Genomic DNA, 23,779 nt, shown 5'->3' on the forward strand with positions numbered 1-23,779 from the left:
CCCCTCGCCAACCACGACTCCAGCGTCGTGATATCCTATGAAATCAGCCGCTAGCAACCCCCGGCCGCCAGCTCGACCGCCGCCTGAGGGGGCGGCTTCCCTCGATTTCATCAACCGCACGCTCGCTGAGATATGCTCCTACGATGACGACTTCACGTGTGACCCTCCCCGCCGCTTCTTTGCTCTCGTCCGTCGTCTACAACTGCTCTTCCAACAGGTCGCCGCCTTCGCGGACCTCTCGTCCCCGCCGGTCATTACAGCCATCCGCGGAATCGCCGGCGACCTCGAAGCCTCCCGCGCCCCACTCTTCGCCTATGGTCGTCCAAGCCGCATCCTAATCCTTATCAACTGCGAACCCCTCTGCGCCTCCCTCCGCTCCCTTGCTTCTTCCATTTCTTCCTCCCTCAACCTCTTCGATTCCCCTCTCTCTCCCTTCCCGGACCTCCGCAAGAAGGCCGCCGATCTCTCCCGCGATTTTGCCTGCTCGGATATAAGAGTAAAACTCTCGCTATTGACTCCTCTCCTTTTTGTTTTCTTGTTCTCATAGTAGTTTTTGCACAGCTGACGGAGAATGAGGACAGGGTTTACCGGACATTGCAGAAGGAGGCGGAGGTGCGGTCGAGCAGTAAAGCGGTGCAGAGCGCCATCATCATGGACATCGCCCGAGCGCTGGGAATTGACCTCTGCGACCACGGTAAGCTCTCCGAGCATATCCGGCAGCTTAGATCTGTTATTTCATCTGGCTTGAGCTCGGTCACTGAGCGCAAGATCCTGATGTCTCTTGAGAAGATCTTTGATAGTTGGTCGACTGAGACCTGCCTCACGACCGCATCTGTGGACGAGGATTTTGAAGAGAATGCTCAGATCCCTCCCTTCAAGAGCTTCATTTGCCCTCTTACTAAGGAGGTTATGAAGGATCCTGTGGTGCTGGAGTCCTCGCAGAACTATGATCGTTCCGCCATTCTTAAATGGTTTGAGAGGTGCAGGGAGGATGGAAGAGTTCCAACCTGCCCTATGACCGGCCAGGAGCAGGTCTCATTGGAGTTCAAGCGGAATATTGGGCTTGCTGGGGCTATTGAGGAGTGGATTAATCGAAATATTGAAGTGCAGATAAAAGTTGCATTGCAATACCTTGGTGAAGGAGGGCTTAGTTCAGCGGAGAGTGTGGAGAAGGTGTTGGATAGTATATACAGAATCTCGGAGGAGCATCCTGAAAGTAGGTATAGGGTGAGAAATGCTAGTATTGTTAATCTTGTGATTCAAATGCTGAAGGAACAATCGAAGATGATGGGGTCACACTTGCGGTGGAAAGCACTCATGGCATTGCATAGCATGGCAAGGGATGAAGAGAGCAAGGTATGCAGCATAGTAATACTTGTGATCATAGTCTGCATTACTATTTTTTTTTCTTTCAAAATTTCCCTATGCCATCACTCCATTTTAATCACCTCCTTAGAAGCTTCTCATATGATATTGTTACTTATACTTTGCATTAATGTTGGCCCTTCATCTGGTGTTGATGTATTTTCTGCCTGTTTTTATAAGAAAAATCTGAACGTATGAGAACTCACAAACACTTGGTTTGATATCGCGTTCTTGTTCTTCAAATCAGTACATGCTAAATAATGTGATATGATGGTTGAAATTATCCTTCCTTTGGACCATTTATATTATAGTTATTTAGGCTGCGTTTGGTTCTTCCTCTCCTTTTGTAAAAGGTAATTTTAGAAATAATGGTTTAGAGAATGGAGTTTTCAAATGGAGAAGCACACATTAAAAAGCTTATCAAAATAGTAGAAAAATGAAGTTCTCTAAAAAGTATTTCTATAGAAGCGTCCCATCCAAACAGCGAAAAAAAAATAATTTCTCCATTTATAAACAGAAAAGGAAAAAAATAAAATAAAAATGCCGAAACAAAAGAGGCCTTAATCTTTGACTATCCATTATTTGATTTGGAGGAAAGGAGTTTTCAACTCAGTTGCTTTATTAGTCATTTGGAGCAATAAGATTTTCTATTTTCGTTGGTGATTTGAAATTTTGTAATGGTGATTTGCTGTTTGCATTGGTCTGCCTTCACAAGTTCCTTCGGTTGAATTGCTTAAAAACCCATTTTTTTGTTACCGTTCCGTGCTAGAGAAGAGAAATTGCAACATTTTGTAGTTCATCATGTCTTTGACTAACCAGAATGATTTGACTCGCTTGCTTGCTGCATAATTTAGGTAAATGCGTCTCTTGACTATGAGAGCTCTCAAATGTAATTCATAACTTAATTTTTAGACATTACATCCAGTTCTCTGGTCGAAACAGACGGTGAAGAAGTTAGCTTTCACGTTGCATCATCCAAAACCATACATTATGCCAGTTAACACCAATGACCAATTCTTCCCACTTTTTGAACGTAAATTAAGCCCTGATTTTCCTGAAATGAAACCTTAAATCTTCCTTTACTGATCCAATAACAACTTAAGCTCAATTTATTAAGCATCGGAGGTTTTTAAGAAGATATATCGCGGTAGTTTCTTAAGTTTAATTAAACTTCGGGGATATGTATTATAGAGATATATTCTTATACTTGCTGCAATGCAAAGTGTAGGAATAATGTGGCGTGCTCGGATACAACCAAAGGTCATTTTTAGTTGGAGGTTATTATTATTTTGATACTTATTTATGTTTTGTTACTTTTCAATGAATGATACCATGAAACTTTTATTTTTACCTGAAACCATTAATCTCATACAAAATGGTGCCATAAGAGGATGTTGGTCCCACCAAATAATTAAAAATAAAAATCAAAATTTAACGTCAAAAAGCTTTTCTTTAGTAATTCTTTCTGAACTTGCTGAAATCAGGATATCATGCAATCGAATTAAAATATAATTATAATCCATTCCTCTATGATAAAGAAGAAAGAGATGGGCCGTTTGATCATAATCAAACATTACAAAATTTGACTTTAACATATAGAAAAATGTCTTAGCATAAAATTTGAGTTTTTTTTTTGAGTTTTTCTGCTATAGAGATATCTATATGGTAAAGATAAAAGAAGGGTGTAGCCAGCCTATGAAGCTCCCATTAATATAGGATTTTGAGGTTGATGCATATGGACTTCAGCTTGCATTGCAAAAAAAGGTTGTTTTCATGAATAGATCGATGATCTCTTGGTCATAATTAATGCAACACACCAGTGCTCCGGCCCACCCTCAAATCCATGAACGATGACCTCCAGGTCACGATTTAGGCAACGCTCCACTACTTCAGGCCCATTTGTGGGTCTCCGAAAGGATTTTGCTTATGGGGTTCGAATGCAAAGGGTACGACCGCACTATCCCGTAGGACAAAATGATCATAGGCCTTTATACTCGACATAAGCAGGCCAATGGAAGAGCAGATAGAGTTATACATACAATTAGCCATGGAGGATAGTGACTTTCACCTACACACCTCGATGGATAATAATATATATAACCCAAAATTTCACGAGATTTTCCCCATTCAATACATCAGCTCGAATGAGGTTTATTTGATTGTGGGGATCGGTTTCCTACAGGCGTAAGCCCCCGTAGTTAATTACATCTTAGACCTTGGTTTAAGAAAACTCTCGATTAAGGATGTTAGATTATCTTCTTGAATGGGTTTAGCACGAAGAGAAAAATCTTGGCTTTCCTAATCAAAGGGGAAGAGATGCCCAATTTAGCTTAATCATCCATACGTGGTTCAATCATCATTTGGCCGGTCTAAGGAAGCGAAAATTGGAAAAAAAGAAAGGACGCTGCACCTCAAACATGCATGAGGGAAGAGGGAGGTGGCGTCATCTGTGTGACGCGGATGAGTAGGATTTATAGCTTCTGAAAGGGAAGAAAGCTTACCCACCGATAAGGCGTACAGTGGTACACTTGCACCACTAGCCTTAGATCTTAAATCTATAAAAGATGTAGTATCGTACACACGACACTAACATTTACGGCCTAACTAATGCAACATAAACTTATATCTTGCTTGAAAAAGGAAGCCGGCTAATATCCTAAACAGAACCAATCGTCCTATATGCGTACGAGATAGGAAGACTATCCTAAGGAATCAAGGATTTGTAGTTTAAAAGGTTTCAATCAGGGATTATAATATGCAAAAGAATGTACCTAGCGCTGTGTATGATGCATGAAGCAGATGCATAAGTAAGAATATCCTTAGGTCTACTGATGTACTGCATGTATGTAAGTAAGGTACAATGTAAAACAAAGTGTGCAAAATGCATGCATGACATCCGGAGTACAGAAAAAGTAAATAAACACACCAAGGGTACCCTCCAGGCAAGTTATCCGCATCACACGACAATAAAAAATCATCCTAGCGGTGCCCACTTCGTGTGGGAAAACAACGATGCCCACTTCATGTGGGTAAACAACGATGCCCATGACACAAATAGGTGGCCTACACTATAGGCCTAAATGACCCTAATGGTATCTAAAGCTCACAGAAGGTGGGGGGTATCATACCCAAAACCGGAAGAAAATGGAACATCCTAGCAGTGCCCACTTTGTGTGGGAAAAATAACGATGCATATAGCACAAATGGGTGGGCCTACACTACAGGCCTAAGGTGACCAGAAGGGTTTCTAGGGCTCACGGGGGGGGTGGGGGGGGGGGGGGGGGGGGGGGGGGGAGCTATAGGGCCAAAGCTTCGTTAGTGCACTAATCTACGGTCAGCTACCTAAACATGTTAAAATACCTATTAACAAGATGTGTGTGATGTGTAGCAGATTCGATATATAATTAGGAGTTTACTTTACAAGTTGCAGAAATTATACCTGACTGTGGTGCTGCCACTTAAAAGCTCTTAAGCAAATGATGTCGCTTGATTCTGACTGTGGCGCTGCCACTTAAAAGCTCTTAAACAAATAATGTCGCTTGATTCTTGACCGTGCAAGACCCGATGTACCTTGCAAAGAGGAGAAGGGAGGAGCGGTCCAGGTGCTAGGTTCGGTCCAGGCGGCGTCGGGCGTGGTCCGGGTGTGCGAATCCGGGGACGATCGGTTGGCTACCGTCGGGAGATCGGACGTGCCTTGGGTTCGGTCTCCCCTGACTTACGCGAGAGAGGGAGAGGGAGCGGGAGGTTGGGCTTCTTCGTGCTTCTGCGAACCAGAGAGAGAACATAGAGGGGGAGGGAAAGGGAGCGAATGCCTCGAAGGAGAGAGAGTGGGAGCGTCGGCCTTGGAAGAGAGGGCGACCGAGAGGGGGAGGGAGAGGGAGCAAGGGCTTCGAATCCCTTGTCTTCACCCGTCCCACCCAAGAAAAACGGAGAGAAGTCGTATCCTGCTGCTCAAGGACCGCTCCCCAGCTTCTCTCAGACGCAAAAATGGGCTATGCTCGCTCTGCGCCACTAAGATTCAGCTGAGCATTTGTCTAAACGGAGATGGCACGCGACTGAAACACTGCGATGATGGCAGATTCCAATTTCAGGGAGATCAGCACTGTCGAAACTATTTCCTGATATAGTAAATGGATTCAAATTGTTTAGAAAGTCAAATAGATTTTAGCAGGATTAGATTGCGCTGAATTAGGCCAAATTTGGGTCAGTTTGGATGTGAACTTGATGTAGAACGGGTAGGCGGCTTGAATCCTAAATGTCTTAAAGAGCAAACAAAGGGGTCTAAACAACAACTTTGACTCTTAGAAAATTATGGACAACAATCTTCAATGCTTGAATAAACCTTGGGCAGCTGTTATAAGGCTGCTGGAGGCTTTTGAACAACAATTTCAGACCTCCCGGGGTGTAGGACAGCAGTTGGTGGCTGCAGGAATCTGTGGACAACACATAGTATATAGCAGGAATTGCTAGACAGCAATTTGCTGTGGGTAAAACAGCAACTGGGAGGCAAGTTAATATGGAGAGGGAACGGTGGGATGACAGGGTGGGTTAAGGAATTTTTATTTTCCAAATCAGAGACTTGATTTGGGAAATAAAAATTGGAAATAAAGCTCAGGGAATTCGGCTATGAGCAAAGTGGGGAGAAAAGGAAATAAACGTTAATTACTGCCAAGGTGGATGTGGAGGGAAAATAGGGATTTAATTCCTGAATATGCTCTCAGTTTTGGGAAGGGAATTAACGACTTGGGAAGAATTTATTTCCAAAATCTAATTGCAGGTTTAGGAAATAAATTAGAGCTTGAGCCTTGAACAATTTCGATTAGGAGGGAGGAAAATCAATGCATGAGCCTCGGGAAATTTCTTCTGGCAGCAAGTTACGAGTTTTAAACTCTTCCAAAAATAGATATTGCCATATGGAAAGATTTCCAGAATAAATCTAAGGGGGGCGACAGTAATAGGAGAGAGGGAGGAGATTTAGGGGTTTTGAAATATTTCCAAAAGAGAGACTTAGCTTAAGGAAATAAATCTAAATCCAGGCCCAATGAAGGGGCCGGCGGCATTAATGGGCAAGAGGGAATTTGGGGTGAGGTGTCATGCTTGCATAAATGTAAATTTATGAATAGGAAAGTAATTAACCAAATCCAATTTGAATTTAAAATTCAAATTGATTTAAATTAACAATAAATCATATTTTGAATTTAAATTTCAAATTGATTTCAAGTAAGCACTTTCCAAAAATAGATGAACTAAATTAGGAACGAATTCAAATTTCAAATTAGTAGAATTTGAAAATTTGAAAACCGCCCAAAATTAAATCACCCAAATTAAGTTTAAATTTCATCATGAATGAGATTCAATACTTTTCTAAAATAACTTTCTAATTTAGGAAACTATTTGAAATTCAAAATTCGAATTTCAAAGGATGAAAATATTTTCCTAAATTATTTGCACTCTTTAGGCAAGCATTAATGTGACATTGACTCCTCATTCATGGAGACAAACAAGAGTGGCCGGTGGTGGAGGAGCTAATGGGGGAAGGTGGTCGGCGGCCAAGAGGGTGGGATTGGGTGAAGCTCGGGTGGGGTGAGATTCGGCTGCTATGGTGAGGATTTTAGTGGAGCTTGTTGTGGGGGAAAAGCGGGGAAATTTGGTGGATGAATTAGATGTGACAAAGAAGAATGAGGGTGGTGAGTGAAGACGAAAATACAACGAGAAAACCACGAACCCGGCCATCTCCAAGGTTGGTGGGTGATACGATTTCCCTTTCCAAGGGATCTCAAATCACGAGCCCGGACCCATCCTGCGGCTGGTGAAGACTTCGATTCCTCTCATAGGAATCCCACTAACGCTCTCTCACAAGAAGAACACAAGTGTGGAAAACAATTTTTCATATCCATCATTCATCATCCTTTTACAATAGCTTAAGGCCCTATATATGGGCCACAACATGAGAAAAATTAAAATTACAAAATTGCCGCTTGGGCCACAACACTCAAATAAACTAACCTAGGGGTAAAACATGAAATAACATAAAATAAAAGCTAAAATTCATAAAATAACTCATAAATGACAATTTAAATTAGAGCCGTCGATTTACGACGCCTCCTGTGATAGATGTGTCAAATCTTCGTGCCGATGTCCGCATCATTCTCCCCAGGTGGGAGAATACTCGACTCCGTCGAGTTATCATCACAACTGCTCATGTACAACTCCGGACTGTTATTTGCAAATATTTTCAAACCACCGCGGTTGTCCACAAGGTTAACTTGCTTGTTGCACTTTAGCTCGCCAAGTTCCTTATCCATAGTCAAGGGATCACCTTCCAGACTGTCGCACTTCTTTTCGCATGCAGGAACTTGTTCACTCTCATAGGTGGCTTCACTCGCAATAGGAGCAATCGTGAGTTCTATGGAAGTCACTTCTAGAGCTTCATCAACATTCTCCGTTGTAGGAGTTTTAACGTGGTTGGAAGAAACCATTGTTTCTGTAGGAGTTGTAATGGAATCAACCAATTCATCTTCTTCTTCTAATTCTTCCTTGATCACCTTAGATTTCTCTTTGATTTGCACAGTGAGTGGGAAATTGAAGGCTTCATTGGCGTCCATCCATTTGTCCACTCTATCCACTATCTCTTTGTCTCTTAGTGCCTTCTTTCGATCCTTTGATCAAGGGGTTTTTGCATAAAACGGTGGGTTAGTCCTGCTTCGCTCTAGGTGATCGAATCGTTCGATTGTTTGACGGTGGAGGTCGGCTAGTCCGTTTGATCCTTCTTGAGTTGTTGACTAACGGCGCCCAGTTGACCTACCAACTAATCTAAAGTCCGTCCAAGTTGATCCGAGTCCATGCTCTGATACCAAACTGATGTAGAAACGGGTAGGCTGCTTGGATCCTAAATGTCTTGAAGTGCAAACCAAGGGGTCTAAACAGCAACTTTGACTCTTAGAAAATTCTGGACAGCAATCTCCAATGCTTGAATAAACCTTGGGCAGCTGTTATAAGGCTGCTGGAGGCTTTTGAACAGCAATTTCAGACCTCCCGGGGTGCAGGACAGCAGTTGGTGGCTGCAGGAATCTGTGGACAGGATACAGCAGGAATTGCTGGACAACAATTTTCTGTGGGTAAAACAGCAACTGGGAGGCAAGTTAATATGGAGAGGGAACGGCGGGATGACAGGGTGGGTTAAGGAATTTTTATTTTCCAAATCAGAGACTTGATTTGGGAAATAAAAATTGGAAATAAAGCTCAGGGAATTCGGCTATGATCAAAGTGGGGAGAAAAGGAAATAAATGTTAATTAAGGTGGATGTGGAGGGAAAATAGGGATTTAATTCCCGAATATGCTCTCAGTTTTGGGAAGGGAATTAACGACTAGGGAAGAATTTATTTCCAAAATCTAATTACAGGTTTAGGAAATAAATTAGAGCTTGAGCCTTGAACAATTTCGGTTAGGAGGGAGGAAAATCAATGCATGAGCCTTTGGAAATTTCTTCTGGCAGCAAGTTACGGGTTTTAAACTCTTCCAAAAATAGATATTGCCATATGGAAAGATTTCCGGAATTTGAAAATTTGAAAATCGCCCAAAATTAAATCACCCAAATTAAGTTTGAATTACATCATGAATGAGATTCAATACTTTCCTAAAATAGCTTTCTAATTTAGGAAACTATTTGAAATTCAAAATTCGAATTTCAAAGGATGAAAATAATTTCCTAAATTATTTGCACTCTTTAGGCAAGCATTAAGGTGACATTGACTCCTCATTCATGGAGACAAACAAGAGTGGCCGGCGGTGGAGGAGCTAATGGGGGAAGGTGGTCGGCGGCCAAGAGGGTGGGATCGGGTGAAGCTCGGGTGGGGTGAGATCCGGCGGCTATGGTGAGGATTTTAGTGGAGCTTGTTGTGGGGGAAGAGCGGGGAAATTTGGTGGATGAATTGAATGTGACGAAGAAGAATGAGGGTGGTGAGTGAAGATGAAAAAACAACGAGAAAACCACAAACCTGGCCGTCTCCAAGGTTGGTGGGTGATACGATTTCCCTCTACAAGGGATCTCAAATCACGAGCCCGGATCCATCCTGCGGCTGGTGAAGACTTCGATTCCTCTCATAGGAATCCCACTAACACTCTCTCACAAGAAGAACACAAGTGTGGAAAACAATTTTTCATATCCATCATTCATCATCCTTTTACAATAGCTTAAGGCCTTATATATAGGCCACAACATGAGAATAATCAAAATTATAAAATTGCTCCTTGGGCCACAACACTCAAATAAACTAACCTAGGGGTAAAACAGGAAATAACATAAAATAAAAGCTAAAATTCATAAAATAACTCATAAATGAGAATTTAAATTAGAGCCGTCGATTTACGACGCCTCCTGTGATAGATGCGCCAAATCTTCGTGCCGATGTCCGCATCAGAACTTGATTCAAATTGGCTTGATTTACAAGGGGACTAGGCTCGATCAATTTGATTAAATCAAATTAAACTCAAATTAAGGGACGATTCGGGTCGAATTGAACTCGTCGCAGTCAAAACAAATTACTCAAGTTTGATTGAACATGATCGAGGCTAATTTAAATCAATTCGGATCGATTCGAGTTCGAATTGGGCTCGACGAGGTCTAATTAAGTCGATCGAAGGTGCTCGAGAGCACTCGAACGAAAATCGAGGTCAACACCATTCTCATATCTCCGAAGCATGTTAATGAGAGATATGCTTGGTACATCACTTTCTCAATATTATAGAGACTGATTTCTTTATTTTCTTTATCTTCTTTTTCTTAAAATTTTTTTTTGCTGTGACCAATGGGATCATCCAGTGTTCTAGGAGTAAAATCTTTGAGGAAAACCACTTATTGATTCACTGCTAATATCTAATACACCCATCCTCTAAATCAGGCATGAATAAAATTTGTACTATCACCACATCTGGAGTCAAACTCAGCGCGCCTTTAAAAGCTGTGGCATTCCTTAATATTTTAATTTTTATTTCCTTATTTGAAATCATGTTATTGAATAAGAAACTAGTGACTAAAGTTAACTAAAATGTATGGCTTTCCATATTCAACCAGTAACCATTGCTAAATTATTCTTCTATCTATCAAAGGTTTCTAAAACTCTTAAGACGTTATCCATAAACAAAAACAAAGAAAAGAGTCAAATTGGAAAAAAAAAAAAAGATGATAAAACTAATCTATTACTTGACATTGTTTGGTTATTACTGAAACTTGTTATTATTACTATTTTTAATGCATGCATATTACTGTGCATTCTTTCATTGTTACACTAATGACAATCCTTCTATTAATTATTTGCCTTTTGACAAAAATGAAATTGAATTAAGAGCTCATTTAGCTGCTTGAAGCTAGAAATCATGTTTAAAACATAATTTTGTTAAATCTATAATTTGGTTGGATGAAATTTCAACTTCACTAACCTCTTTAAAATATCATTAAAAGTGAGAACTTTTATTTTGCACTAAAAAAAAAACAAAAAAATCCTCCTAAATCAATTTTTTTTATCTACAAGCATACAAATGAGCCCTAAGCAAAAAAAAGGGGTGAAGTTGCATGCTTAGATATCCCCAAATCCACACGTTTTTTTTTGAACGTACATATTTTGTCTTTTACTTCTCTCTGTAATTCAGGTTATTTTAATTTTATTCATAATTAGAAGTTTAGATGATATCAAAACTGATAATCATACTTTTCATCTAGCTTATAATGCTTAAAGAAGGTATCACTCGTTTGGCTATACGGAGCCTTAGCGAAACTTCTGAGAAGGAAAGAGAGTTCGCATTAAGAATATTGCTTGACTTCTCAGTTGATGAGGAATTTTCATCAAACTTGGCTTTAGAGAAAGGGGCTTTATATCTTCTCACGAGCATCGCTGGAAATTCAAATCAACCTGCATTGTCTAATTTAGCTGAGGATGTGCTCAAAAACATGGAAAAAGTTGAAGGAAATATTGAATATCTATCTAAAGAAGGAAGATATCAACCATTGCTTAGTCGACTTTGTGAAGGTATGCCCTAAAATTTCTAGTAATTTGTCTTTTAAGGTTTTACATGTATTGGAACGTGTTCATTTGTAATGTAGAATATAAAGTTGAATTCAGTAGGAAATAAGATCTATCCTTGAATCGATTCATTATTTTTTAGCAATTATGTGTGATTCATCATTTATATTAAAAGAATACATTTAATTTCATAAAGGAGGTTTGAGCTCCTCCCATATTTTAGGGAAATCCCCATTCACTGAAAACAAAAAGCTTGAAAAAAGGATTCGTGGCATTCCTTACTTTTTGTGTGAATAGATTACAATGGAATAGAACGCTACTTTCTCCTGCTTTCTTGACTTTAAAGGGAACAAAAGCTTTGCTTAAGGCTTCGATTACAGCAATAAAAATCTTCTTAAAGCCTCACTGGCAATGAAAGTATTTCTTAAGGCCTGTCCTATTCTTTCGGTTAAAATCTTGCATAATTAAGCAGTATTCGAGATAGTACAATTTCTTAAAGTGGTTTATTAACCCTTTATAACCACCAGTAATTTTTGCGCCAAGAAAATCATTAGGAATGATGGATTTTTCAATTTTCTTTATTACATTAAGCTGTAGCATATAGTTTAAGGATTCAAAATCATTGAGTCATTTTCATGTCCTTGAACATCATTTGCAATTTGTTTTTTTTTATTTGCTTGATTCTTGCCTCAATGATTGGTTCAAATGTTTAAGTTTGAAATTCATGTAACCTTTCTGTTCATTTGAGCCATGGATGAATAAACATTTATATTTAATTTTGTTTCAACTGTTAAACTTTCAGAAGAAATCAAAACATTTTCTTAACTATTGCTGCAATAATCACTTAAAAACTCAACCTTTCCCTTATTAACCTGCTATGATTGGCATGGGCAGTTGTACACTTTGTAAACAACTAAAAAAGTAGGTGTCATCCTAGCAACAAAGTTCAAGGAATTTAACTTTTCAGATAGATTTTTAAGTATTTATTATTAATTAATTTATTTATTTATTGGCTTCAATCGATTCCTATGCGCCATCATTATCATGGCTAAGTTTTGTAACAACTTGTGGGCTGGGTTTGATAAAAACCTTCTTCAGATTTGAACCCTACTAGTTTAGCTGCATCTCTTTTTAGCATCTTTGGGCTAAGGGCTTGATCAAATCTCCTAACCCTTTTGTTTGAAATATAGGTTCTGAAGATGTTAAAATGGAGGTTGTGAAACTTTTGGGGAAGATGAATTTGACAAACAGCGGCAAAAACTACATTGCTAGGAAAGGAGGTAGAGTTTTGGTAGGCATGCTTTATTCCGATGTTGAAGGAATGGAACCAAACTTGCAAGCGCTTTGCAATCTAGCATCACTTGGTGATAATGCTGCCGTCCTTGTCAGTCAGGGTCTGCTCCCAGCACTTACAAATATTCTCTTTACAAAACAGTTGGGTGATTCTTCGAAGGAGTTGGCAGCATTAACAATTGCCAAAATTGTATCGAATCCTGGGCACTGGGAGTCATCATTTGCTGACAATGAAGGTCATGAAATGCAGTCAGCTTTCATCATCCATAAACTTCTGGGACTTTTAGACCTTGTGTCAAGCAAATTTCAAGCTGCTATTCTTCTTACGCTTTGTGGAGTCACAACTTCTCCAAAAGCCTCAGGTATGCTTGATCGCTAAGTAGTTAATGTCTTGAAAATTCTTTAGACATTAAATGTGTTTTGACATATTCATAGACTGTTTTTAGTTTAAGAAGTAAATCTGGTTCCATGTTCTTCCTCTCAAAAACTTTGGTGGATACTTGAGCTAGGCTATTAGACATTTAATTAATGAATATGGCCTGCATAATATTCTCAAAATCATGAGCTTAATTTTACGCAAAAAAGTATAAATATGATGACTTTATATTCCCAAGTTTATTATTGTAATTGGTTCTGAATTATAAAGATGAAAGTTTAGAGGTCCCTCTCCAAGATGCCTAGAATCTCCCACTCCACCTGATATAAAATTGCCAAACCTCCACAAAAATGCCATTATCAAGGGCTTCAATCTGAATGGCCTTAAGGTTCATTGGTTTCAATGAACTCAGATGGATAATTTCAAGCAAAAGACATTGCCAAACCAAGTTAGTGCTATTGAAGAACTCTGCTTTACCAAAGGCTTGATTAGCTTGAAAGGAAAACCACATTGAAAAATAATGGAAAGAACTTTATACCAATAGCGGAAATGTATAAATTACAAGCCAGTTAATGCAAACGTAACTGAAGTAATAAACAAACTTAAGGTAAGCCTGACTGTTAACTACTTAAGAACTTAGAAACAATAATATGAAGGTACTGGAGGAAATGTTTTGATGTGCAGCGCCTGAAACACACATAAGCATGCGAAAGATAACTAAATTACAAAAATGGTTGAAAAAAGCTTTATAACATAAGTGGAAATATATAAAACAAGCCTGAAGGGCTATTCAATTCGTGTTGTTTAAGGAGGAAAATTAAAGCTGCATTGTACTAAGGGTAAATTGTTTAATGAACCACGAGAATTGTAGCACACAGTAGACAAAAATTTATAATAATCATCAAGTTGGAATGGCGCTAGTTTGGTGTTCATGACCTAATAAGAAGATTAGCTTTGTATTTTTGTTTTAATCAGGTGTTCTATTTTGTTTTATACTAGGGAGTTATGAGTGAAATGATAAATAGTTAAGTTTTTTTTAATAATTTTAAAACGTAATTTTATAATTAGAAAATGATATCAGCGCAACATGGGCAATTAACGAAAATTATCAGAGGAAAAAAAAATATTTAACATAAAATAAAGATAGCATGGATCACAAGCATGCATTATAATTTTAAAAATGCTCATTTGGACCGCCTTATTCGAAGCCTTATGAAAATAAGAGAGTGACTTTAAATTTCTTTATTATTTTGACACCGTCTGTTGAACAAGATATGAACTCTTATATCCACTAGCGCGTCATCATTTAGAATGTTCCCATCATACTTGAAAGGATGCTATAAATTATGATTAGCTATAGATCCACTAGCTTCGTCAATAGGTAGGTGATGAGCAAGTTCAGATTAGTAGGATTAGTGATGCGGACATTTAACCGACCATGTCTATCCGAGGAGCTGAAGATCAACGGCTGTCATCGTCCCACGTTATCTTATATTTTATTTGTAATTTTTAAATTTTTATTATAAATTTTTCGCTTTTACCCTCACTTAAGAGGGTCGTCCTATGTAAGCCATAGAGGCATATGTGTCTTATTTTAGTTTCTTAGGCCTATATATAGAGGCTCTTTCTTGTGTAATGGGATGATGAATTGTTAATGAAATTTTATTCTACTTGTTTGATCTCTTAGTGAGTTCATGAGAGGAGAAGGATCTCTTTGTGAGTTCAGAGATTACCAAGATCTCTTTGTGAGTTCTTGAGGAAGTGGCGCTTGTAGATCTCTTTGTGAGTTATATTGGAGGTGTTGCTCGAGGTGTGTAGCTCCGGATTTTCTTTTTCCTAAACCCAATTTATTTCTTCTCTACCTAACCAAACTCTCTTCCTCCCAAATTCCCTTCCACCGGCCCCCATAATTCCACCGCCGGCCACCCCAGGCCGATCCCGCCACCGGCAGCTCCGCCAGCCTCCTTGGGACTCCAACCCTCCACCCGCCTCCAACCCTCCACCCGCCGGCCCTTTCTCCATCACTCCATCATATTTGAAATTCAAATTTCGAATTTCAAATTCTTTCCATATAGGGAATCCCAAATTAGGAAAGTTTTTTTTATGAATCCAATTTCAACATAAATCAAATTGGAGTTATTATTTTTCTTTCCTAATATTCACTACATGTTTGGAAACTCCTCTACCCCCCTCCCTCACCCAACCCACATGTTTGAAATTCAAATTTCAAAAGGGCATTAATTGCTTCCCTAAAATAAGGCCAAGTAATTAAGAAAGCTATTAATTGAATTTCAAATTCAAATTTGAAATACAAAAGCTTTCCAAATACTATCACTTAAATTAGGAAACCCCTCTTTGAAATAAAATCTGAATTTTAATTCAGATTTTTTTAATGCTTTGAATAATGTGTGGGCCCCACTTAGTTTGCCATAATTCCCCTCTCCCCTCTCTCTCTATGGCCGGCCCCTCTCCATGAGCTTTCTCTCTCCAATTTCATTAATATCCCCCTCATTAAGCCTCCCTAAGTACCTCCCACAATTCCCTCTCATCCAATTTAATTATCCCCATTAAAATTTGAATTTGAATTTAAATTCAAATTCATCCCGCCAATTCCACTTAATCTGAAAATTAATTTCAAATTTTCATTCTCTCTCCCCCAAATTGATTTGGGATTTAATTAATCTTGTCACTTAGGCAAGTAAATTAATCTCAAGTCTATTTCCCATTGTTATTCCCAAATTTTCCTGCTATACTCTTTCAATTTCTGTATCCAGAAAGCCGGAACGCAGTAGTTCTTCATGCCAAACTGCTGTCCAGAATTTTCTGGACAGATTTTATGCACTGTCCTGAGATCCGATCACCCCTAGAGCTGCTGCCAAGGTTCATAAGGTCAAGGCGTGCTGTCCAAACTTTCGTACCAGCTGCTTGAAGGTTTTGGTTCGCTGTCCAGGGAAGTTTGCACATGTTTTCTTGCTGTCCAGCCATTTGGAAGGACTTCAAATGCTGCCCGGACGTTCTAGGTTGCTGATCACATGTTCAGGAAGGTTCTTAAATGCCACATACTTCCTCCCAAGCCTTCCTACAGTCACGGGAACTCCGTATTTTCTGATTACTTGGATCATCCTTGCATGTAAGTTTTACATCAATTAGTATCCATTATATTATTAGCAAGTGATGTAGAAAATATAATTGTATGACTAGCAATGATAGGCACAGTAGTTTCAGCTTCCAAAGAAAAATCAATTGATCCCTAATTTTGAATGCAAACCTAAGCTGAAGAAGGGGCAACAACCATTGGGAGAATGAATGATGTGACCATCTTGGTGTACCTCGAGCCTAAACGTTTATTTTCCTTAAATTTGAATGAACATTGAAGTAATCAGAATAATTGTGACTAAAGATCTTGTTGAAGGAGCAGTAGTGAGAGATGCTTACAAATTTAATCTTTTAATAATAACCACAAGATTGTGTGCCAATCCACACATTCTTTTGAAGTGAAAAACAACCTCTATTTCTATGAGGATTTTGATCACTGTGGCCTAAAAGGACGTTTAGGCAGCTTTCACTCATAAATGTCTATATATATATATATATCAAATAGTGTAAAGCGGATTGATTAAATTAATGATAATGTAACCTAGGAAAAGCTATCCATATAGGGGTGATAGGTGGTTCCTTGGAAGTGTCAAAAATGGGAAAACCACTTTAGCATTCACATTATAAAGTCATTGACAGTAGGTATGGCGAGAGAAGAGTCTAATTTAATTTGATTAAAAGAAAGTCTTATAATGATATTAAAATGTTCAATATGACCAGCTAAATATTCACTAAGTAACTTAAATCTAATATGAGTTTGAGAATGATGTCCTATTGGGTTGACCAACCTTGAATTTGCTCATAATAGAGAAAAATGGTGGAGCAAATTCATATATCTCAACATTAGTGAAAATTAGCATAATTTTGCCTTGGAAAGTAGAAGCTTGCTTGTGTAAATGTGTATTTGAGACTTGGTGAAAAAATAATGGGAATTGGGAAGAAGAATTATGAATTCGATAAACTACTTGCCACATATGCAAAAGAATGAGAGGTGCAAGTAATATGAGGAGTTGTGTGATGACTTGATAGACTGGAGCGGGGGGCGGTGATAGTGTCTCCAAGGGAACAACAAAATCCCTAGGATCAGCCAAGAAGGGAGACTGCTAAGGAGGAGTTGGGAGTAAGGAGAGATACCTAAGCAGTGTAGCCCAATGGAGGCGAGGTCATGAGTAGAGTAGACCTAGAATAAAGGAAATGTGAATGTTGTCAGGAGGGGAGGGTGACGGTCTTTGAGTGAAAGGAGAGTCGGTCCGCAACCCTAGATGATTTGATTACAACCATTAGAGGTAGGTTATTGGAGATTAGGAAGCATTGGAGTCTTGCCTAGGGGTGCGAGGCAAGATGTATCCCTGCACGGATCACTCGACCCTAAAGAACCAAGAAGTGAAGAAGCGAAATATCTCTGCAATCAATGAAGTGCAATGCCTTACATGAGCCATGAGGATGAGTGGCTCAACACTCATGTATTTTTTAGTATTTCATAACCTTAACTCATATTATTATTTATATCAATAAAAATATTTTTTTGTATTACCATGCTTACCTTCAACACTACATCGTATTCTTTAGGACCATCATATTTGCATTTAACATCACTTTGCTTGTCTCTAACACCTTTTGGCGGTGGTATAGTGACTATTTTTATAATCCATGACATAGAAATGTTATCTTTGTGTGGAATCACTTTTTTTCCTTCTCTATGGCCTTTATTTCTTAGTTCCCATTTTTTCTTTATTTTTTTTGAAATCTTTTCATCTTTTATAATCCTTGGCATCAAATGATGAAATGCTAACACATTCTTAGAAATATGAATTGATTTGCCTAATATTAGGGATTAGTTATAGTAAGTATTTGTAGAAAAGTAGGCTCCAACCTGGTAATCTCTCAGTTGGATATAGAACTTTAATGTAAGAATATAGAAATTAACTTTGTATGGCATTTTTACATTATTAGTTCTTTAAATATATCATTGTTGTTTTTGGCGATCTTATGATTTTGAACATTCCAAAATCTTTAATCAAAATTGCCAACGAAATATCCAATGAGATAATATTTTTAAAATTTAGGATTTAGCTTATTGATATATGCATAAGAAAGTCATAAAAAACTTTAACGAAAAAGGTTTATCCTTTTGCTACTCCAAGCTTCTTTAGGTTGCTCATAGTACATGTGAATTATGGTCCTTTAATTGGATAAGCAATAGTTCTTATGTCATCTTCCCAATTGTACTACGCTATCTTTCATATAAGCACATTCTGCTAACTCTTTTTCATTTAGAATCATGTTCATGTTCTAAAAAAATCTCATTATGCTGTGGTGTTCTCGGAACTTTTCCCTCCATATGGTTCTCATTAGCCACGCAAAAACTCTTTGATCATGCTCTTCTACATTGACTGTATTTAGGAATTTGATTTTTGTAAGAGATTCTTTTTCTACCACGCTCTTCCACCTTTTAGAAGTTTAACGATAAAAAAGTTAATTTTTTAGAAAATAAATCATATACCTTTTTAGTGGAGTTATCAATGAAGGTAATATGGTTAAGTGATCTAATAAGGTATGCCATATGGAACGGTCCCCATATGCCAATTTTATAAGCTTCAATTTTGGAATTTTAGGTTCTTTTCCATCTTTTTAAAACCAAACATTTACTTTCCCAAGTTACCATGCTCATAAAAATCAAAATCCAAATATATCAAATTTAAATGTTGAATCCTCGTACTTCTCTTACTCATGCTCTAACCTTTGATGCCATGCGTATGAATGTTCGAGTATGTTGTTTTTTCTTTTGTTCTTAATGCCATAAGTATATATAGTCTAGCATTTTCCTGCCATTTGTTATCACCATGGTACTCTCGATTACCTTTCAAGTGAAATTATTAAAGGAAGACTTACTTCCTTCTTTCATCAGGTTATATAATGGAGATCAAAATCCTCTCTAAGCCTAAAATGTCTAATTTTGTGAAGATTCCATTTGTTTTTATTGGTGGTTTTGAATTAAAGATTATTGATTTCTAAATTATTTTTCAGTTTCCTGTAGAGTAAGGAGGCATAGAGGTTGTTTGGTTTGATTAAAAATAAGCATAAAGTATTTCAAATGCAGGGGTTTTAATAATTTTTATGTTTGGTTTGATGAAAAAGGAATGCAGAATAAAATTTGGGCGAATCTAAATTCACTCCGTAGTTTATTTATTTTTTAATATTCAAAACTCACACATTTTTTGTTGAATTCCAACACATTATAAGATGGCTTCACTTTTTCCACAAGCCGCCATTGCTGCTACCGCCACTGCTGCTACCGCCACCATCGGTTCCCCATGGTCGCCGTCGCTTGCCACTGCCGCTCGCTGTTGACCGTAGCAGCAGCTCACAGTCTGTTGCTTTCCGTTTGCCATTGTTGCCCTCCCCATTTTCGCAGTCCATTGACCACCACTATTGTTTTGCTTTATATTACATTCATTTACTTCAAATCAAACAAAAATAAGGAATCACATGCATTTGTTATACACTCATTCAAATAATTCTAAATATTTCAAATATATTATATTTCTTTCACACTCTATCCATTTACTATGTATTTATTTTTCAACAAAACAAACAATCACGTGATCTCTTAATATGTGCTGGAGCGGAAATTGTCTCTCTAGTTTAGGATCCAGGGCTCCATGGGATTATGAGCATTGAGAATTAATTCGTCCTAAATCACTTTTTTGGATGCATTAGCTGATAAAATGTTAGATTTCTTTTTTTTTTCATGGATGTGATTGTTAATCACAATGGGTTTTGAAACTACAGAAACCTCCTGTGTATAATGATATTCTTGCACAAAATAAGTCAAAATAATCTCAAAATTTAAACTGTGCTCTCGATCTCCAAGCCCAAATGAGCCCTCATATCATTCAAACTTTGTTACATGTTTTTCATTAATTTCTATTGACTTGACTTTTTGGCAAGCTACTTATATTGATGTAATGTCCACGTAATGATTTTTTTTTAATTACCGCTTTGGCTTTCTATCATTTTTTGTCCTTTTCATATTGAATTTTTTCTTAGTGCAGATACGGCAGCCACACATATAAAAAGTGGCAATGGCATAAAAACAGTCCTGCAATTTCTTGAGCATTCTGATGAGCCATGTAGAGCTCATTCTTATAAGCTTCTGAGTCTATTATCAGAAAAAATGGGGCAATTTACTCTTGAAGAGTTCAGGGCTTCAGGAAAACTTTCATTTCTCAAAGAAATATTACTGAATGCTCAATGCCCACTTGGTGAAAAAACTGATATTGCTTGTATCCTTTCAAACCTTCCAGTTTCGGACAGTGAGGTGATAAACATCTTAGGTCCAGATCTTCTGATATGGTCAGCCAGTCAGGTTAAGATGCAGAGTTCCAATTCTCTTGGAAAAAACTCCAAGGACTCTAGAAACATGATAGAAGGTCTTCTCAGTCTCCTTCTACACTATGCAAGGAATCATGACCCAAAAATAATATCCCTAATTCAAGAAACTCACTTCATGGCCATTTTCCTGGAACAACTCAATAACCATTCAAGTCACAGAGCAAAACGTCTTGGAGCTCTTGGTTTGAAGTACCTATCTGAATCAGCTAGCCTTTCATCTGCAAGTAGAGACTCAGAACTTCAAGCTCCTACTGGGTGCTTCGCTCACTTTGTCTTGCTTTGTGGCAAGCCTCCTATGGTTCCTACCCAATGCCCGTTTCATAGTGTGGTGTGCACTGATGGTAGTTCTTTCTGCCTTCTGAAAGCAAATGCAATCAAGGAGCTGATTGATCTGATGGATGATGACAACGTTGACGTGCAGTTAGCAGCTGTTGAAGCGCTTTTAACACTTATTCCAAACACTCAGACTTCTGAAAAAGCCGCTGAAAAGCTAAAGGAGCTTGGCCTTTTCAAGGAGGCAATTCTTCTTTTCAAAGGACTTGCTCCAGGAGAGCTTCAGGAAAGAGTGGCGTTGATGTTGGACAGATTTTTGCAAAAGAAGAAACTGGCTGAACTGTGCTTTACGGATTCAGATCTGGTCAAGGCATTGGTAGAAGCACTCAAGCATGGAACTGCAAACACAAGAGCCTATGCTCAGGATGCCCTTCAAAATTTAAATCAAATATCAGGCATTGGGGATAGATTCTCAAGATGAAGCCATCAAAGTAAAGCCAACAAGATGTAAATTTTGCACTCTCAGTCCTCGTTTGGGACGGCTTTCTTGCTGCTTCTTCTTAAAGCAGCTCTTTAATACAAAAATTAAAAATTTTGTACTATAAAGCTATTTTAAGAAGCAGTAAGAAAGCCGTCTCAAACGAAACCTCAGTCTCAGTTCAGAACTAAAAATGAAAATGATAATGGCGTCTGGTTGCAGCAATGTGTGAAGATTTTGCTCAAAAGTAGATATCTGATTTTCTGCTGGGTAGAGATGTAAGGATGGAGAAGATTATTTTATGGTGCAGTTTAGTATTTAATTTGTATATTTTTGTTCATCTGAAATAAACAATGTTTAGGAATATTAATAAGTTTGAGAGAGAAGCTCTCAATTTGGGCGAATTATTACTTCTGGTCACCGGACGTCCGGACATCCAATCCAGACGCGCCACGTCACCCAAATACACCGGGGCCCGGTGTATTTGGGTGACGTGGCACGTCTTGATTGGATGTCCGGATGAATCCGGACACCGGACGTAATAATTTGCCCTTAATTTGAGGAGTCCATGGAGAGACTAATCTTGTTTCATTGCTAATATGGCGTTGCTGGCAATTGTAAAGATTCTTACCTGTAAGAAAGTAGCCCAGCTATCATTTTCAATCTGTTAGCAGTTAAAAGTTCCTATAAGAAATTCTTCTTTATAATATATTGTGATTACAATTCTGCTTCTCTCATCTAACTTTTTATTTGTTCTTTCTAATTCTTTGTGTGTTGGGTTTATAAGCTTATTGCACTTTAAAGATAGAAAAATAGGTCATTTTATGATTGTTGATTGAGAAAAATAACAAAAAGGTTTTGGATTATTAATATGGGATTATTTTTAATTATTCAATTTAGGCATTTGCGCTTCAAATTTGATTATTTTGGATCAGATTTGAATGGTCAACGAATTATGATTTCGTTTGGAATAGCTTCTGATAATTGTTTTTTTGCTCCTAAAAAAACTTGTATTAAAAAATATCGTTGAAAACAAAAAAAATTATCTCAAATGAAGCATTCTTTGCAATCTCCCCAATTTTATAATTATATGAATAATGTTTTAGTTATCTAAATGGTATCAATAAATAAACAATAAGAAAATGGGTGTGCCTCAATATTTAAATATAGTTGGTAAATATCACAAGCAAGTGTCATTCAAAAGTAATAATTGGAAACTCTTATACTACAATTCTATATAATATGAACAATAGATAAGAAAAGTCATAGACAAGAGTATTACCTTACATGAATGTAGATGTGCAATATATATGATGCTAATAAATGATTGATCAATGAATGAGTAAAATTAACATGATCTTAGCTAGCTATAATAATACATAAACTTGTAACAAGAAATGCAATCAACAAGTAATTATTTGGGTTGATATCAAAATATGTTAATGTGACGTCTTAAGATCTAAATAGGAAGAATTGTCTATTTTACCTTTGATTAATCTATCAGAGCTTCTATAAATTTATTCATTATAAATCAGTCTAACGGAAGCAACTAAGAATCATCTACATCAAAATCTTTCAATATATATTGTTTCATCAAAATCTGATTTACAATAGCCATGTGATCATTTATATCATTGATTCATAAGCTCTTGACTATAAAAGAATAAAACAAAATATAAGAAATCAAAAGAAAGACTTGAATTTCCATGCAATCACACTCCACAAAGTTCTAACTCATTCCCTAACCTGAAATATATGAAATCCATAATAATGAACTTCAAAGCCCGATAGGTTACTCAAATCTATCAAAATATTCAATGCAAGGCAATGAAATCAATATGCTATCTACCATTCAATCAATGAATGACATAAGTCAACATGATAAGTAAATAATGAAAAGTTAGGAATAATATATCACTAAAATCCATAAAAAAATCTAGAAAATTGTAACAATTATTCTATATTATCATTATGCTATTTTGATGAATCATGCGAGTACATGTGTCGTATCAATATGCTATATATATAATATTATCATATGCTTGATGTATCAATATATTTAATCTGTAAAGTCATGAATTCTCCACTATGATGCATGGACACGGACACGGCAACACGGACACGACACGACACATACACGGGACACGGCTTTTTTTTTAAAATATAGGACACGGATACGGCACGGACACGGCGATACATTTTTTATATAGTGTATATATATTAATGTAATATCATATTAAAAATGACAAACAATAATAAATGAATGACATGATAACTTGTCTAACTTATAATATGAAATATTTAGTACAAAGTATCTAATACAATCACAAAAATATAAGCAAATAATCACTTACTACAACATCAAGCATTCAAGCTTCAACTACTAGGATTAGCTTTAGAGGTTTGTTTTTGGCCTTCAATATCATCATCATTGAATATCACTGCTTTCAACTCTGATTCAACAAGAGAAAGATTTGTAATTGT

General features: G+C 37.5%; 1 protein-coding gene across 3 annotated transcripts; it reads left to right on the forward strand.

Moving 5' to 3' along the window:
• LOC110098012 (U-box domain-containing protein 44) lies at positions 1-22,021 on the forward strand. 3 transcript variants are annotated; one of them, XM_020824720.2, is made up of 6 exons: positions 355-496; positions 562-694; positions 790-1,356; positions 11,084-11,390; positions 12,575-13,039; positions 20,205-22,021. In XM_020824720.2, exons 2-6 carry the CDS (start codon positions 572-574, stop codon positions 21,296-21,298), a joined length of 2,556 nt encoding a protein of 851 aa, XP_020680379.1. In that variant the 5' UTR covers positions 355-496; positions 562-571; the 3' UTR covers positions 21,299-22,021. The 3 variants fall into 3 exon arrangements, with proteins under 3 accessions (XP_020680366.1, XP_020680379.1, XP_028548950.1); XM_020824707.2 differs by having other exon boundaries at positions 1-496; positions 562-1,356; XM_028693117.1 differs by having other exon boundaries at positions 582-1,356.
• The last annotated feature ends 1,758 nt before the right edge of the window (positions 22,022-23,779 follow it).

This window comes from Dendrobium catenatum, unplaced genomic scaffold (assembly GCF_001605985.2).
Source record: "Dendrobium catenatum unplaced genomic scaffold, ASM160598v2 fragScaff_scaffold_231, whole genome shotgun sequence".
NCBI classification, from domain to species: Eukaryota; Viridiplantae; Streptophyta; class Magnoliopsida; order Asparagales; family Orchidaceae; genus Dendrobium; species Dendrobium catenatum.

Coding starts and splice junctions, on each gene's coding strand:
- LOC110098012 (XM_020824707.2), top strand. CDS start 38: ATGAAATCAGCCGCTAGCAACCCCCGGCCGCCAGCTCGACCGCCGCCT. Junction 497..561: donor TTGCCTGCTCGGATATAAGA/GTAAAACTCTCG, acceptor GTTTTTGCACAG/CTGACGGAGAATGAGGACAG. Junction 1,357..11,083: donor CAAGGGATGAAGAGAGCAAG/GTATGCAGCATA, acceptor CTTTTCATCTAG/CTTATAATGCTTAAAGAAGG.